At 44.9% G+C, this 16,509-nt stretch overlaps 1 protein-coding gene across 1 annotated transcript in view; it reads right to left on the bottom strand.

Annotated features, from left to right (window-relative positions):
- Positions 1-16,092, bottom strand: part of NEPRO (nucleolus and neural progenitor protein) — a 39,165-nt gene extending 23,073 nt beyond the window's left edge. The window contains exons 1-3 of the mRNA XM_068268013.1: positions 15,875-16,092; positions 13,473-13,627; positions 7,386-7,462 (exon numbers count right to left, since the gene is read on the bottom strand). Of these exons, the coding sequence (XP_068124114.1) occupies positions 7,386-7,462; positions 13,473-13,627; positions 15,875-15,974 (332 nt within the window). The 5' untranslated portion in view covers positions 15,975-16,092. The remainder of the gene's footprint in view (positions 1-7,385; positions 7,463-13,472; positions 13,628-15,874) is intronic.
- Between the last annotated feature and the right edge of the window lie 417 nt (positions 16,093-16,509).

Raw genomic sequence — 16,509 nt, 5'->3', positions numbered from 1 at the left:
CCCCCCACCCCTCAGATTCTCCCCAGACCCCCCCCCCCCGTGTACTATATGCATCTATCCCCCCTGATCACCTGTCAATCACCTGTCAATCACCCGTCAATCACCCGTCAATCACCCCCTGTCACTGCCACCCATCAATCAGCCCCTAACCTGCCCCTTGCGGGCAATCTGATCACCCCCCCACACCAATAGATCGCCCGCAGATCCGACATCAGATCACCTCCCAAATCCATTGTTTACATCTATTCTCTCCTCTAAACACCCACTAATTACCCATCAATCACCCATCAATCACCCCCTATCACCACCTGTCACTGTTACCCATCAGATTAGACCCTAATCTACCCCTTGCGGGCACCCAATCACCCGCCCACACGCTCAGATTGCCCTCAGACCCCCCTTATCAATTCGCCAGTGCAATATTTACATCTGTTATTCCCTGTAATAACCCACTCATCACCTGTCAATTACCCCCTGTCACTGCCACCCATCAATCACCCCCTGTCACTGCCACCCATCAATCAGCCCCTAACCTGCCCCTTGCGGGCAATCTGATCACCCACCCACACCAATAGATCGCCCGCAGATCCGACATCAGATCACCTCCCAAGTGCAGTGTTTACATCTCTTCTCTCCTCTAAACACCCACTAATTACCCATCAATCACCCCCTATCACCACCTGTCACGGTTACCCATCAGATTAGACCCTAATCTGCCCCTTGTGGGCACCCAATCACCCGCCCACACCTCAGAACGTCCTCAGACCCCAGCCCTGATCACCTCGCTAGTGCATTGCTTGCATCTATTTCCCCCCTCTAATCACACCTTGAGACACCCATCAATCACCTCCTGTCACCCCCTAGCACACCTACCCATCAGATCAGGCCCTAATTTGCCCTGTGTGGGCTCCTGATCACTCGGCCAAACCCTCAGATCCCCCTCAGACCCCCTTCCGATCACCTCCCCAGTGCATTGATTGCATCTATTTTCCCCTCTAACCGCCCCCTGAGACACCCATCAATCACCTCCTGTCACCCCCCTAGCACTCCTATCCATCAGATCAGGCCCAAAACATCCTGTCATCTAAGAGGCCACCCTGCTTATGAAAGGTTCCACAAAATTTGCCCCCTCATAGACCACCTGTCATCAAAATTTGCAGTTGCTTATACCCCTGAACAGTCATTTTGAGAAATTTGGTTTCCAGACTACTCACAGTTTTGGGCCCGTAAAATGCCAGGGCAGTATAGGAACCCCACAAGTGACCCCATTTTAGAAAGAAGACACCCCAAGGTATTCTGTTAGGTGTATGATGAGTTCATAGAAGATTTTATTTTTTGTCAAAAGTTAGCGGAAATTGGATTTTTATTGTTTTTTTCACAAAGTGTCATTTTTCACTAACTTGTGACAAAAAATAAAATTCTATGAACTCACCATACCCCTAACGGAATACCTTGGGGTGTCTTCTTTCTAAAATGGGGTCACTTGTGGGGTTCCTATACTGCCCTGGCATTTTAGGGGCCCTAAACCGTGAGGAGTAGTCTAGAAAACAAATGCCTCAAAATGACCTGTGAATAGGACGTTGGGCCCCTTAGCGCACCTAGGCTGCAAAAAAGTGTCACACATGTGGTATCGCCATACTCAGGAGAAGTAGTACAATGTGTTTTGTGGTGTATTTTTACACATACCCATGCTGGGTGGGAGAAATCTCTCTGTAAATGGACAATTGTGTGTAAAAAAAATCAAAAATGTGTCATTTACAGAGATATTTCTCCCACCCAGCATGGTTATATGTAAAAATACACCACAAAACACATTATACTACTTCTTCTGAGTACGGCGATACCACATGTGTGACACTTTTTTGCAGCCTAACTGTGCTAAGGGGCCCAAAGTCCAATGAGTACCTTTAGGATTTCACAGGTCATTTTGAGACATTTGGGTTCAAAACTACTCCTCACGGTTTAGGGCCCCTAAAATGCCAGGGCAGTATAGGAACCCCACAAGTGACCCCATTTTAGAAAGAAGACACCCAAGGTATTCTGTTAGGTGTATGATGAGTTCATAGAAGATTTTATTTTTTGTCACAAGTTAGCAGAAATTGATATGTATTGTTTTTTTTTTTCACAAAGTGTCATTTTCCGCTAACTTGTGACAAAAAAAAAAAAAATCTTCTATGAACTCACCATACCCCTAACGGAATACCTTGGGGTGTCTTCTTTCTAAAATGGGGTCACTTGTGGGGTTCCTATACTGCCCTGGCATTTTAGGGGCCCTAAACCGTGAGCAGTAGTCTAGAATCCAAATGCCTCAAAATGACCTGTGAATAGGACGTTAGGCCCCTTAGCGCACCTAGGTTGCAAAAAAGTGTCACACATGTGGTATCGCCGTACTCAGAAGAAGTAGTATATTGTGTTTTGGGGTGTATTTTTACACATACCCATGCTGGGTGGGAGAAATCTCTCTGTAAATGGACAATTGTGTGTAAAAAAAAAATCAAACAATTGTCATTTACAGAGATATTTCTCCCACCCAGCATGGGTATGTGTAAAAATACACCCCAAAACACATTATACTACTTCTCCTGAGTACGGCGGTACCACATGTGTGGCACTTTTTTGCACCCTAAGTGCGCTAAGAGGCCCAAAGTCCAATGAGTACCTTTAGGATTTCACAGGTCATTTTGCGACATTTGGTTTCAAGACTACTCCTCACGGTTTAGGGCCCCTAAAATGCCAGGGCAGTATAGGAACCCCACAAATGACCCCATTTTAGAAAGAAGACACCCCAAGGTATTCCGTTAGGAGTATGGTGAGTTCATAGAAGATTTTATTTTTTGTCACAAGTTAGCGGAAAATGACACTTTGTGAAAAAAAAAACAATTAAAATCAATTTCCGCTAACTTGTGACAAAAAAAAAAAAATCTTCTATGAACTCACCATCCTCCTAACGGAATACCTTGGGGTGTCTTCTTTCTAAAATGGGGTAATTTGTGGGGTTCCTATACTGTCCTGGCATTTTAGGGGCCCTAAACCGTGAGGAGTAGTCTTGAAACGAAATTTCTCAAAATGACCTGTGAAATCCTAAAGGTACTCATTGAACTTTGGGCCCCTTAGCGCAGTTAGGGTGCAAAAAAGTGCCACACATGTGGTATCGCCGTACTCAGGAGAAGTAGTATAATGTGTTTTGGGGTGTATTTTTCCACATACCCATGCTGAGTGGGAGAAATATCTCTATAAATAGACAATTGTGTGTAAAAAAAATTAAACAATTGTCATTTACGGAGATATTTCTCCCACCCAGCATGGGTATGTGTAAAAATACACCCCAAAACACATTATACTACTTCTCCCGAGTACGGCAATACCACATGTGTGGCACTTTTTTGCAGCCTAACTGCGCTAAGGGGCCAAAAGTCCAATGAGCATCTTTAGGCTTTACAGGGGTGCTTACAATTAGGCACCCCCCAAAATGCCAGGACAGTGAACACACCCCACAAATGACCCCATTTTGGAAAGTAGACACTTCAAGGTATTCAGAGAGGAGCATAGTGAGTCTGTGGCAGATTTCATTTTTTTTTGTCGCAAGTTAGAAGAAATGGAAACTTTTTTTTTTTCTTTTTTTTGTCAGAAAGTGTCATTTTCCGCTAACTTGTGACAAAAAATAAAATCTTCTATGAATTCACCATGCCTCTCACTGAATACTTTGGGATGTCTTCTTTCCAAAATGGGGTCATTTGGGGGGTATTTGTACTATCCTGGAATTTTAGCCCCTCATGAAACCTGACAGGTGCGCAGAAAAGTCAGAGATGCTTGAAAATGGGAAAATTCACTTTTGGCACCATAGTTTGTAAACGCTATAACTTTTACCCAATCCAATAAATATACACTGAATGTTTTTTTTTTTATCAAAGACATGTAGCAGAATAACTTTCGCGCTTAAATGTATAGGAAATTTTACTTTATTTGAAAAATGTCAGCACAGCAAGTTAAAAAAGTCATTTTTTTGCCAAAATTCATGTCTTTTTTGATGAATATAATAAAAACTAAAACTCGCAGCAGCAATCAAATAGCAGCAAAAGAAAGCTGTATTAGTGACAAGAAAAGGAGGTAAAATTCATTTAGGTGGTAGGTTGTATGACCGAGCAATAAACCGTGAAAGCTGCAGTGGACTGAATGGAGAAAAAGGCTCTGGTCCTTAAGGGGCGAAAAGACTGTGGTCCTGAAGTGGTTAACCCCTCCTAGCCCACGTGCTTTAATTACTTGGATGACATCCGAATAAAACCTATTCGTATTTCATCCATGATCATCACTGGTCTCTGGCACCTTAAGGACCAGAGACTGCTGTTGCCAAAAATGGGTCTACCGACATGGCCGCACGGACCCGCCGCAGCCCCTCGCTCTGCCGGCAGAGCTCTGTGAGCTGGTCAGGAGCAGATTCAATTGGCTCCTGTTCCTATGAACAATGTGAGCCAGAGCTCTACTGTCAGAGACGGCAGAGTGAGGAGCCTACGGCGACGGGAGAGCAATGCAACCTGTGGGTCCGAGTGGCGCGGTAATTGAAAGCTATGCCCTGGCAGGAATAAGCAGCCATAAACAGGGTGTTGATTTCAATTACAGCAGTCCGGAAGCGGTTAATGACATCACCAATTTTTTGTGCCCAGAAATGTGTGCAGCAGCACATTATAAAAAAGGCACTGTACTGCATCTACAACGGAACTGCTATGAGTAAAAGTATCTGCTTGTGGATCGCAAAAAATGCAATCAATTCGAAAAGCAGGCCAAAAACACGACTAGAGGAAATAAGCTCTAAAGCAGTTTATCTTTCTTTACGTCAAGTCGCACCGGAAGTATCCATTACGCCGCCGACCTGCCACAAAGACAACAGCGTGTTACCAGGCAACTTCTGCGGTGTCATGCATTGAAATAGAGGTGCAACACAAAACATTTAAATTTGTTGGTGGTGCCCAACAATGCAAATACAGTGATGTGAAAAACTATTTGCCCCCTTCCTGATTTCTTATTCTTTTGCATGTTTGTCACACTTAAAATGTTTCTGCTCATCAAAAACCGTTAACCATTAGTCAAAGATAACATAATTGAACACAAAATGCAGTTTTAAATGACGGTTTTTATTATTTAGTGAGGAAAAAAAAACTCCAAATCTACATGGCCCTGTGTAAAAAAGTGATTGCCCCCCTTGTTAAAAAAATAACTGTGGTTTAACACACCTGAGTTCAATTTCTGTAGTCACCCCCAGGCCTGATTACTGCCACACCTGTTTCAATCAAGAAATCACTTAAATAGGAGCTATCTGACACAGAGAATTAGACCAAAAGCACCTCAAAAGCTAGACATCATGCCAAGATCCAAAGAAATTCAGGAACAAATGAGAACAAAAGTAATTGAGATCTATCAGTCTGGTAAAGGTTATAAATCCATTTCTAAAGCTTAGGGACTCCAGCGAACCACAGTGAGAGCCATTATCCACAAATGGCAAAAACATGGAACAGTGATGAACCTTCCCAAGAGTGGCCAGCCGGCCGACCAAAATTACCCCAAGAGCGCAGAAAAAACTCATCCGAGAGGCCACAAAAGACCCCAGGACAACATCTAAAGAACTGCAGGCCTCACTTGCCTCAATTAAGGTCAGTGTTCACGACTCCACCATAAGAAAGACTGGGCAAAAACGGCCTGCATGGCAGATATCCAAGGCACAAACCACTTTTGAGCAAAAAGAACATTAACCCTCCTGGCGGTCTATTAAAAACCGCCAGGGGGCAGCGCAGCACTATTTAAATTTTTTTTTTTTTCTTAATCATGTAGCGAGCCTAGGGCTCGCTACATGATAGCCGCTGTACAGCGGCATCCCCCGCCCGCTTCGATCGCCTCCGGCGATCTTTGATCAGGAAAACCCGTTCAAAGAACGGGATTTCCTGAAGGGCTTCCCCCGTGATGGACAACGGGGGAACGTGATGGACAACGTGATCCAACGTCATGGACAACGTGATGTCTAAAGGAGTCCCGATACACCCCTCGGAGCTGCCTGGCACTGATTGGCCAGGCAGCGCCCGGGGCCTGGGGGGGGCACGGCGTGACGAACAGCGGCGATCGAGCTCAGAGCAGTGGCAATCGGAATGCACACGCAGCTAGCAAAGTTCTAGCTGCGTGTTGCAAAGAAAAAAGTTAGCAAATCGGCCCAGCAGGGCCTGAGAAATCCTCCTGCGCGGCATAGCCCGAGCTCAGCTTGGACTTACCGCCAGGAAGGTTAAAGCTCGTCTCAATTTTGCTAAAAAACATCTCAATGATTGCCAAGACTTTTGGGAAAATACCTTGTGGACCGACAAGACAAAAGTTGAACTTTTTGGAAGGTGCCGTTACATCTGGCGTAGAAGTAACACAGCATTTCAGCAAAAGAACATCATACCAACAGTAAAATATGGTGGTGGTAGTGTGATGGCCTGGGGTTGTTTTGCTGCTCTGGACCTGGAAGGCTTGCTGTGATAGATGGAACCATGAATTCTACTGTCTACCAAAAAATCCTGAAGGAGAATGTCCGGCCATCTGTTTGTCAACTCAAGCTGAAGCGATCTTGGGTGCTGCAGCAGGACAATGACCCAAAAGACACCAGCAAATCCACCTCTGAATGACTGAAGAAAAACAAAATGAAGACTTTGGAGTAGCCTAGTCAATGTCCTGACCTGAATCCTATTGAGATGTTGTGGCATGACCTTAAAAAGGCGGTTCATGCTAGAAAACCCTCAAAGCTGAATTACAACAATTCTGCAAAGATGAGTGGGCCAAAAATTCTCCAGAGCGCTGTAAAAGACTCGTTGCAAGTTATCGCAAACGCTTGATTGCAGTTATTGCTGCTAAGGGTGGCCCAAAAAGTTATTAGGTTCAGGGGGCAATTTCTTTTTCACACAGGGCCATGTAGGTTTTGAGGTTTTTTTTCTCACTAAATAATAAAAACCATCATTTAAAACTGCATTTTGTGTTCAATTATGTTATCTTTGACTAATGGTTAACGGTTTTTGATGAGCAGAAACATTTAAGTGTGACAAACATGCAAAAGAATAAGAAATCAGGAATGGGGCAAATAGTTTTTCACATCACTGTACGACGGGAAAGCTGGGAATTCCAGCGACATACTTCCTGTCCAGTAGGGAGCCAGGCATTGCACGAGGGGCGGCGCTATGCAAATGACCCTATCAGCACACTCTACCGCAGGGTCATATGCTATGTGAGGGAGCGGCAGACTGCACTGCAAAATCAGCCTCGTGTACTAGCCCTAAGGAGTGTCTACGATAGTAGTACGTAAAATATTTTTTCTTATATGTATAATATATGTACGGTATACAACCCACAAAAACAAACTGTGTACATACTTTGGACATAAATCAAACACCTCTTGTATGGAATCTTCCAGGCCCATAGAACATGAACGCTTTATACACTGCCGCACCTAGTAACAGGGAAAGAGATTTTCTAATTAATTGGAAAATCCAAGCTGCAACATACAGAACTCAAAGATTGTGTGCATAAAATTTCTTCATTCCCAACACAGAAACCACTAGTTGATGGGAAGTGTAAATCTTAGGTATGAAGGTGTGAAAGCATTTTAATTACCGTAGTGTTAGGGCAACAGGCTTGTATTTTACAAACATAAATGGCCTTTGCTCAACTCATAACAAATAAAGTGCCTTTAATGTTTGCCAGGTATGCATAGCCAAAACACATGTGACTGCAAAAAAAATAAATAAATAAATCATAGTTTAAAAATGTCAGTGGAGTCAAATGTTTAGGTGCCCACAATAGAATCTTGATTGTTTACCAAATCTATGTATGAAAAGAATATACAAAGTGAATATACTTTGAATGGTAGTCTCTCAGACTGTCAGACTCTCCCGCTGGGCGGACGTTCTGCTGACAGTAGCACATGTATACGCGTTGTCAGCGGATCTGCCAACAGCGAATACACACGTGCCACTGTTGGCAGAACGTCCGCCCAGCGATAGGGTTTGACGGAATGGAAATTTTCCACATACAGTGTAAATCTAGGGAAAGTACACAAGTAAAAGCCTATGAGTGATCCTGGGGGCCCCTACAACAGCAAAAGGGTCTAGGTTATACAGAGAATGATAGGACATCACACCAGCTCACTGGAATACTGTTGGGGTTTCAGAGAATACCAGTGCTAATGCATAAAGCAGGGGTTGACAAATGAATATGGAATTCAGCAGTAAATCTATGAAATCTAACAAAGAAAGGCTCACACAGTAAAGTGAATCTGAACTCAGGAACACTGTTGCAAACAAACTTAGGGTAAGCTCCCCTTAATTTAGTACAACAAAAGAACATCTTCAGAATTGGCAAAAAGGCAAGATGGCAATGCCACAACAAAGACAATACATAAAACAGCCCTGGCCAGTTAGGTTAGGCAGTAATGCACATTAGTAAAACAATGTTATTTAGGTATACAGAACACGGCAGACATGTAGTGCAGGTTTGTTTTAAGCACCAGCTGTAAATGGCTGCTGAGGTTTGTCCAGTCCTAAAAAATACTGCAATGACACTATGCTGGTCTTTCAATACATTACTGAAAAAAACAAAACAAAAACAAAAAAACAAGACAAAAAAAAAGGAAGGAGGAAGGCAGTTTAAAACGGAATTGCAAGCAGGGATTGTAAGCCTTGCCCCCATGCAACAGTTTAGAGCAGAGTTCTGTACAGGTATGTTCCTATGGAGGCAGAAGGAGGGCCACAAGAGAGCAGCACAAAACAGAAGAAGCAAGAACAATAGTCCAGTGGCCATACCGGTACCCAGACAAGATTATCCTTCAATGTGGATCTTATGTCCATGCGCCAGAGGGAGCGGGGATAATTGTGGCCTGCTGTATGCACACTAGATTCTCAGCAGAGGAGGCCCAGAGTACCACCTAGCATGTGTACAAGACTTCAGGTACCACAGTCTTTCAACCTCAGTCCAATATCAGGTTCAAATCAGTTGACAGTGATATACAGGATCTTCTAAAAAAAAAAAAATTAGCATATTGTGATAAAGTTCATTATTTTCTGTAATGTACTGATAAACATTAGACTTTCATATATTTTAGATTCAAATACACACAACTGAAGTAGTTCAAGCCTTTTATTGTTTTAACCACTTGAGGACCGTAGGCTTTACCCCCCTTAAGGACCAGACCCTTTTTTTCCATTCAGACCACTGCAGCTTTCACGGTTTATTGCTCGCTCATACAACCTACCACCTAAATAAATTTTGGCTACTTTTCTTGTCACCAATAAAGCTTTCTTTTGGTGCTATTTGATTGCTGCTGCGATTTTTACTTTTTATTATATTCATCAAAAAAGACATGAATTTTGTCAAAAAAATGATTTAACTTTCTGTGCTGACATTTTTCAAATAAAGTAAAATTTCTGTATACATGCAGCACAAAAAATGTGGACAAACATGTTTTTAATTTAAAAAAAAAACCCATTCAGCCTATATTGATTGGTTTGGGTAAAAGTTATAGCATTTACAAACTATGGTGCAAAAAGTGAATTTTCCCATTTTTAAGCATCTATGACTTTTCTGACCACCTGTCATGTTTCATGAGGGGCTAGAATTCCAGGATAGTATAAATACCCCCCAAATGACCCCAATTTGGAAAGAAGACATCCCAAAGTATTCACTGAGAGGCATGGTGAGTTCATAGAAGATTTTATTTTTTGTCACAAGTTAGCGGAAAATGACACTTTGTGACAAAAAGAGAAAAAAAAAAAAAAAGGTTTCCATTTCTGCTAACTTGCGACAAAAAAAAAAAATGAAATCTGCCACGGACTCACTATGCTCCTCTCTGAATACCTTGAAGTGTCTACTTTCCAAAATGGGGTAATTTGTGGGGTGTGTTTACTGTCCTGGCATTTTGGGGGGTGCCCAATTGTAAGCACCCCTGTAAAGCCTAAAGGTGCTCATTGGACTTTGGGCCCCTTAGCGCAGTTAGGCTGCAAAAAAGTGCCACACGTGGTATTGCCGTACTCAGGAGAAGTAGTGTAATGTGTTTTGGGGTGTATTTTTACACATACCCATGCTGGGTGGGAGAAATATCTCTGTAAATGACAATTGTTTGATTTTGTTTTACACACAATTGTCCATTTACAGAGATATTTCTCCCACTCAGCATGGGTATGTGTAAAAATACACCCCAAAACACATAACACTACTTCTCCTGAGTACGGCGATACCAAATGTGTGGCACTTTTTTGCACTCTAACTGCGCTAAGGGGCCCAAAGACAAAAAATAAAATCTTCTATGAACTCGTCATACACCTAACAGAATATCTTGGGGTGTCTTTTCTAAAATGGGGTCACTTGTGGGGTTTCTATACCGCCCTGGCATTTTACGGGCCTAAAACCGTGAGTAGTCTGGAAACCAAATGTCTCAAAATGACTGTTCAGGGGTATACGCATCTGCAAATTTTGATGACAGGTGGTCTATGAGGGGGCGAATTTTGTGGAACCGGTCATAAGCAGGGTGGCCTTTTAGATGACAGGTTGTATTGGGCCTGACCTGATGGATAGGAGTGCTAGGGGGGTGACAGGAGGTGATTGATGGGTGTCTCAGGGGGTGGTTAGAGGGGAAAATAGATGCAATCAATGCACTGGGGAGGTGATCGGAAGGGGGTGTGAGGGGGATCTGAGGGTTTGGCCAAGTGATCAGGAGCCCACACGGGGCAAATTAGGGCCTGATCTGATGGGTAGGTGTGCTAGGGGGTGACTGATGGGTGTCTCAAGGTGTGATTAGAGGGGGGAATAGATGCAAGCAATGCACTGGCGAGGTGATCAGGGCTGGGGTCTGAGGGCGTTCTAAGGGTGTGGGTGGGTGATTGAGTGCCCTAAGGGCAGATAGGGGTCTAATCTGATGGGTAGCAGTGACAGGGGGGGATTGATGGGTAATTAGTGGGTGTTTAGGGTAAAGAACAGATGTAAACAATGCACTTGGGAGGTGATCTGACGTCGGATCTGCGGGCGATCTATTGGTGTGGGTGAGTGATCAGACTGCCCGCAAGGGGCAGGTTAGGGGCTGATAGATGGGTGGCAGTGACAGGGGGTGATTGATGGGTGATTGACAGGTGATCAGTGGGTTATTACAGGGAAGAACAGATGTAAATAATGCACTGGCGAATTGATAAGGGGGGGGGGTCTGAGGGCAATCTGAGCGTGTAGGCGGGTGATTGGGTGCCGCAAGGAGCAGATTAGGGTCTGATCTGATGGGTAACAGTGACAGGTGGTGATAGGGGGTGATTGATGGGTAATTAGTGGGTGTTAAGGGTAGAGAACAGATGTAAACACTGCACTTGGGAGGTGATCTGTCGTCGGATCTGCGGGCGATCTATTGGTGTGGGTGGGTGATCAGATTGCCCGCAAGGGGCAGGTTAGAGGCTGATTGATGGGTGGCAGTGACAGGAGGTGATTGACGGGTGATCAGTGGGTTATTACAGGGGGGGATAGAGGCATACAGTACACGGGGGGGGGTGATCAGGAGGGAGCACGGGGCAGTTTAAGGAATTAAAAAAAAAAATAGTGTCGACAGATAGTGACAGGGAGTGATTGTTGGGTGATTAGGGGTGTGATTGGGTGCAAACAGGGGTCTGGGCAATCAGTGTGCTTGGGTGCAGACTAGGGTGGCTGCAGCCTGCCCTGGTGGTCCCTCGGACACTGGAACCACCAGGGCAGGAGGCAGCCTGTATAATAGGCTTTGTATACATTTCAAAGCCTATTATACGTAATGATCGGCGGATTTCTGTATTCCTCCGCTCGCCGGCGCTGCTAAAAGGCCGGCGAGCTGGAGGCTAAATCCCCGGCGGAGGATCGCGTCACGGATGACGCGATCGCTCCGCCCATGCCCGTACAAGGACCACCGCCTCTGTGCATGCGGCGGTCCTTGCGGGATCCACTTTCCGGCCGCCCCTGTGCAGTGGGCGGTTGGCAAGTGGCTAATATTGATGATTTTGGCATACAGCTCATGAAAACCCAAATTTCCTATCTCAAAAAATTAGCATATTTGATCCGACCAATAAAAGAAAAGTGTTTTTAAAACAAAAAAAGTCAAGCTTCAAATAATTATGTTCAGTTATGCACTTAATACTTGGTCAGGAATTCTTTTGCAGAAATGACTGCTTCAATGCGGCGTGGCATGGAGGCAATCAGCCTGTGGCACTGCTCAGGTGTTATGGTCGGATGAAATATGCTAATTTTTTGAGATAGGAAATTTGGGTTTTCATGAGCTGTGTACCAAAATCATCAATATTAAAACAATAAAAGGCTTGAACTACTTCAGTTGTGTGTATTTGAATCTAAAATATATGAAAGTCTAATGTTTATCAGTACATTACAGAAAATAATGAACTTTATCACAATATGCTAATTTTTTGAGAAGATCCTGTACAGGCTAGAAATTGGCCACGTATGCACATTTTTGTTCAACACGGACTACAAATTTGCACTAGCAGATTTGGAAATGTCAGGAACCTCTTATCAGATAACCAACCGATGATTCATTAATCAGTAGGGATGAACAATGAGATGGGTTTTTTTTTCTTCCCCCTCCGTTTTAACTTTTTAAATGTTTGCAGTATACGTGGAAAGGAATGCCGGTGGGGGGGCGCCAAACTGGAGGGGAAGTAGCCAGGATGGGGGTGACATCGGTCGGGGGGGAACCCCCCTCCCTCACCTGGGTCCCCACTGTCCCTTCTCCCCTCCAGCTATTTGTGCAAAAACGTGTAAAATGTAATGTCCGCAGCGAGCGGGGAAGCTTAACTCCTCTCCTTGCGTACCACCGCTCGCCGCTAGACTTCTTGCAATGTCGCCCTCTATATTTCGGAGGGCGGCACTGCAGGAAGTGACGTGGTCAGTGGAGTAAGTAAGTAGAGGAGATAAGCCACCCCGTTCGCTGCGGACATTACATTTAACAACTTTTTGCACAAATAGCTGGAGGGAGAGCAGGGACGGGAGACCCAGGTGAGGGAGGGGGCCGATCCCCCCTTCCGCATGATGGTCCCTCCCCACACACGGGGTGTGACACAGAAATGGATCAGTTTCAGTGTCCAAAATTGCCTGTGTAGAGGGGGATCTGTTTTCGCATTCATTTTCACTACCCCTCCGTGTATCCGGGGTCCGTGAAAATGTTGCAAATCCGGAAGGTCCGTTCAGGTTTTGAAAACGGGTCTCCCTGAACGCCGCCAGATGCGTTTTTTTATGAGTGCAGGTGACTGCTATATTTAACACTGGTATCCGTGGCTCCATTTTTGATCTAGGCCAAAAAAAACGGAGCCATGTGAACCACCCCTTACCTTTTTTTTCATAAACAGGATTGCTGAAACAAGAATTCTGCCATTTCAAAATGTTCAATATGCAGACAATTTACACATTGTAAAGCATTCTCAGTCATATTACAATACAAAATAACATACCTGTTTTAAAGCAAGGTATGGCTTATGGTAAGCCAGTGAGTTATGATATACATATAATACAGAATCCAGCGTAGAAACTTCAACTTTTAATTCTTTGCCCTTTAGTAAGGCCTGGACCTCTTGGCAGCTTTTAACAAGATTTCTAAGCTGTGTACCTGAATGATGTCAAAGGCAAAGGAACAATCTTTTGTTAAAGTTTACATGCATCACAGACAGCATACAATACATAACATGTGGTTTGCTAATTATAAATACAAGGAAAAAAAGATTCATAAAGCAGAAGCCCACCCAACTAGTCTAGTTTAGGGGACGCTGGAAACCTCATAGGGAACAGGCCTCCAATCACAGCGCCCTCTAAACATGAAGAGTTGTGATTGGCCAAATAGTGTGGGAGTAGTTTACTACAACCTATCTGAAATCTAGTATTTCTAAAAGGTGCTGTCCATCCAATCATGTTAGCGGAATTCCCTATGCGGTTTCCTGCAGGGTCCCCTAAACTAGACTAGCACCAACAATTTAGTGCTGAACACAAGGCAGATGAAAATCATTATATACAATAACTATCATGTTCTGCTCTCACACTATAAAGGGGTAAGAAGTAGTCCAAGCATTTTCTACTGCAGCGCATGATGCAGGCTAGGTGTGCATACACACACTATAACCGTCCCTGTAGGGATTGGATGCCAAGTGTGACAATTGTGGCCACAAGCTCAAGCACACATTCCTCAGGTACAGTCTGGTAAGGCGTACTCTTGTTATGGGGAGAAGAGGAACATGGCATGGAGTGGTTTTGGCAGGAAGGGGTAAGGAGGGGAACAATGCACTTGGTCATTGCCATCACTCAAGATCCAGCAGAAGATCCCTTCATTACAGAACACCACATTGCCCTGCTGTAGCATAACAAAAATGTAACATGTGCATGTAGCCTTGCACACATGCTAGATGGTTCACAGCCAAGATGGCAAATCAATGATGAAAATGCCAAATATCCAGCATGTGTAAAATAGCCCCCGATCCCCCTCAATACATGGACTACATCTCTAAGCATGCATTACAGCAGTCTCTGGCACGCAATTTCACCAGGAACTTCAAACTGCGGCACAGCTGCAGTCTCTCCTGGGGAAGATGGTGGTTCCCATTTAGATACGGGGCCAGAGGAACAGCATGCCATAGGTAAGTAATGACGCTCACCCCAATGGCACTATTCTAGTACGACTTTCCCTTATGGTGAGGTTAATTTTACATAATATTTAGTTCCAGATGCTCAGTTGACTTTAACACTAAAGGTGGCCATACATCTCTCGACAATCTGATTTGATAATTATCGAATCAGATGAAAATCAGTGCCGCCAAGAACATGCCCGATCAACGATGCGAACAATTTCAGGCCGATATGTGCCCCGCCGTTGCAATCCATCACACACACGCCCACGTATATGCTGGCAACCACACGGGGTGCTTGTATGCGGACTGTGGAGCGGAGCCAGTGGCAGAAACAAACAGATAAAGTATACTGCGGGGGGGGGGGGGGGAACAGTGCAGGAGTCGATGTCGCAAGACCGATTCCCAAGAGATTTCATGCTGAAATCAGTCAGGAATCAGCCTGCGGTGTATGGGCAGCCGACAGATCTTTCTCTAACCAGATTCGATCAGAGAGACATCTGTCTCTTGTTCGCTCTGCCTATACATAGTCTGATGTATGGGCGCCTTAATCTCCCTCTAGCGATAATGCCGCACAAGACAAGTACCAGCAGGAAAACTCTGCTCGCTATACAATGCTTAAAGGATACCTTACTCCTCAAAAGAATTTCAAAATGGGGGAGGGGGGTGATGGAGCGGTGCAGGCAAGTGTAGTGGGCTCTCCTCATGCACACTACTACCCCCAGTTCTCATCCAGTGCCCTACGTTACTCGGTACCGACCCTCCAAAGCTACTTCCTGGTCAAAAGGGGTGACAAAGAGTGCACAGGTGCTGCCCGGCAACGTGCATCCTTGATCGCAGGCGCGCGATCAAGGGCTTACATCGCTGTGCAGCACCTGTGCACAGTCTTCGTCGACTCTCCCGACCAGGAAGTAGCTTTTAAGGGTCAGTACACAAAGTAAAGGAGGGCACCAGAGGAGAACTGGGGGGAGTGGTGTGCATGAGGAGAGCCCACAACACATGCCTACTCTCCACCATTTTTAAATTTTGTTTTGGTCATCTCACCTTATTAGCATGTTTTACTCCTGACCAGAGATAAAATTCTGCTCAACAGTGATCTCTCTGCTGCTTCAAAAGAGAATGCACGTATATAAATACATCTGAACATTTACAGCCTAAAAGCAGCAGCAAAAGCATGTTATGTTATTGGCTGCAGCCAGGAAAGCAGCCAGACAGCAGTGAGTGCACGGTCACAGCATTACCTGTGTGCTCTCCTAGCGGCACGGTAACTTGGCACTGGATGGCTGGACGCGGGAGGTGGAGTCGGTTCCAAGGCTCGGTGGACACATTACAACAACCCATCCTTCTCTTCCACCCCAGAACCGAACTGCTGAAAAGTTTACCGAGTCCCGGAAGCACATACCACGTCACGCATAAACTTCCTGCGCAGTAATGGCGCCACCCACGTATACGTGTGTAGCGCTGGTGCAGTGTCCGATTGCAGCGTAAATTTAGGGAAGCACAATCGGACAAAGTACCTGTGCGTATAGTGGACTGTTGCAGGGGTCGTTTCACCAATTTGCTATCCACCGCAGCGCCAATACGGGTCACCCGGGGAAGTAGGGCTTCTCTTGTACAGTTCCGAGTCAGTGCATGAAAATAGATCTACAGTACTATACAGGAATACCTGTGATTACTACTGCTTGCCTTGTAGTGTTGTCCGGATCATGAACGATTCGGATCTTTGATCCGAATCTATTTTATGAGTCGATCATCCGAATCATCAAAATGAACGATTCGGATCGCAAAAGGGGCGGGGCCAGGAGCGACACGCCCCCTCTCAGCGGGCAGCGGGGTCCTGGAAGCAGGGATCGCTCTGTTGGATGGGAGCCAGCCT

This window comes from Hyperolius riggenbachi, chromosome 2, assembly GCF_040937935.1.
Source record: "Hyperolius riggenbachi isolate aHypRig1 chromosome 2, aHypRig1.pri, whole genome shotgun sequence".
Classification (NCBI taxonomy): domain Eukaryota; kingdom Metazoa; phylum Chordata; class Amphibia; order Anura; family Hyperoliidae; genus Hyperolius; species Hyperolius riggenbachi.
Note: the sequence above shows the minus strand (reverse complement) of the source record. Positions and strands in the feature narration are given on the sequence as shown.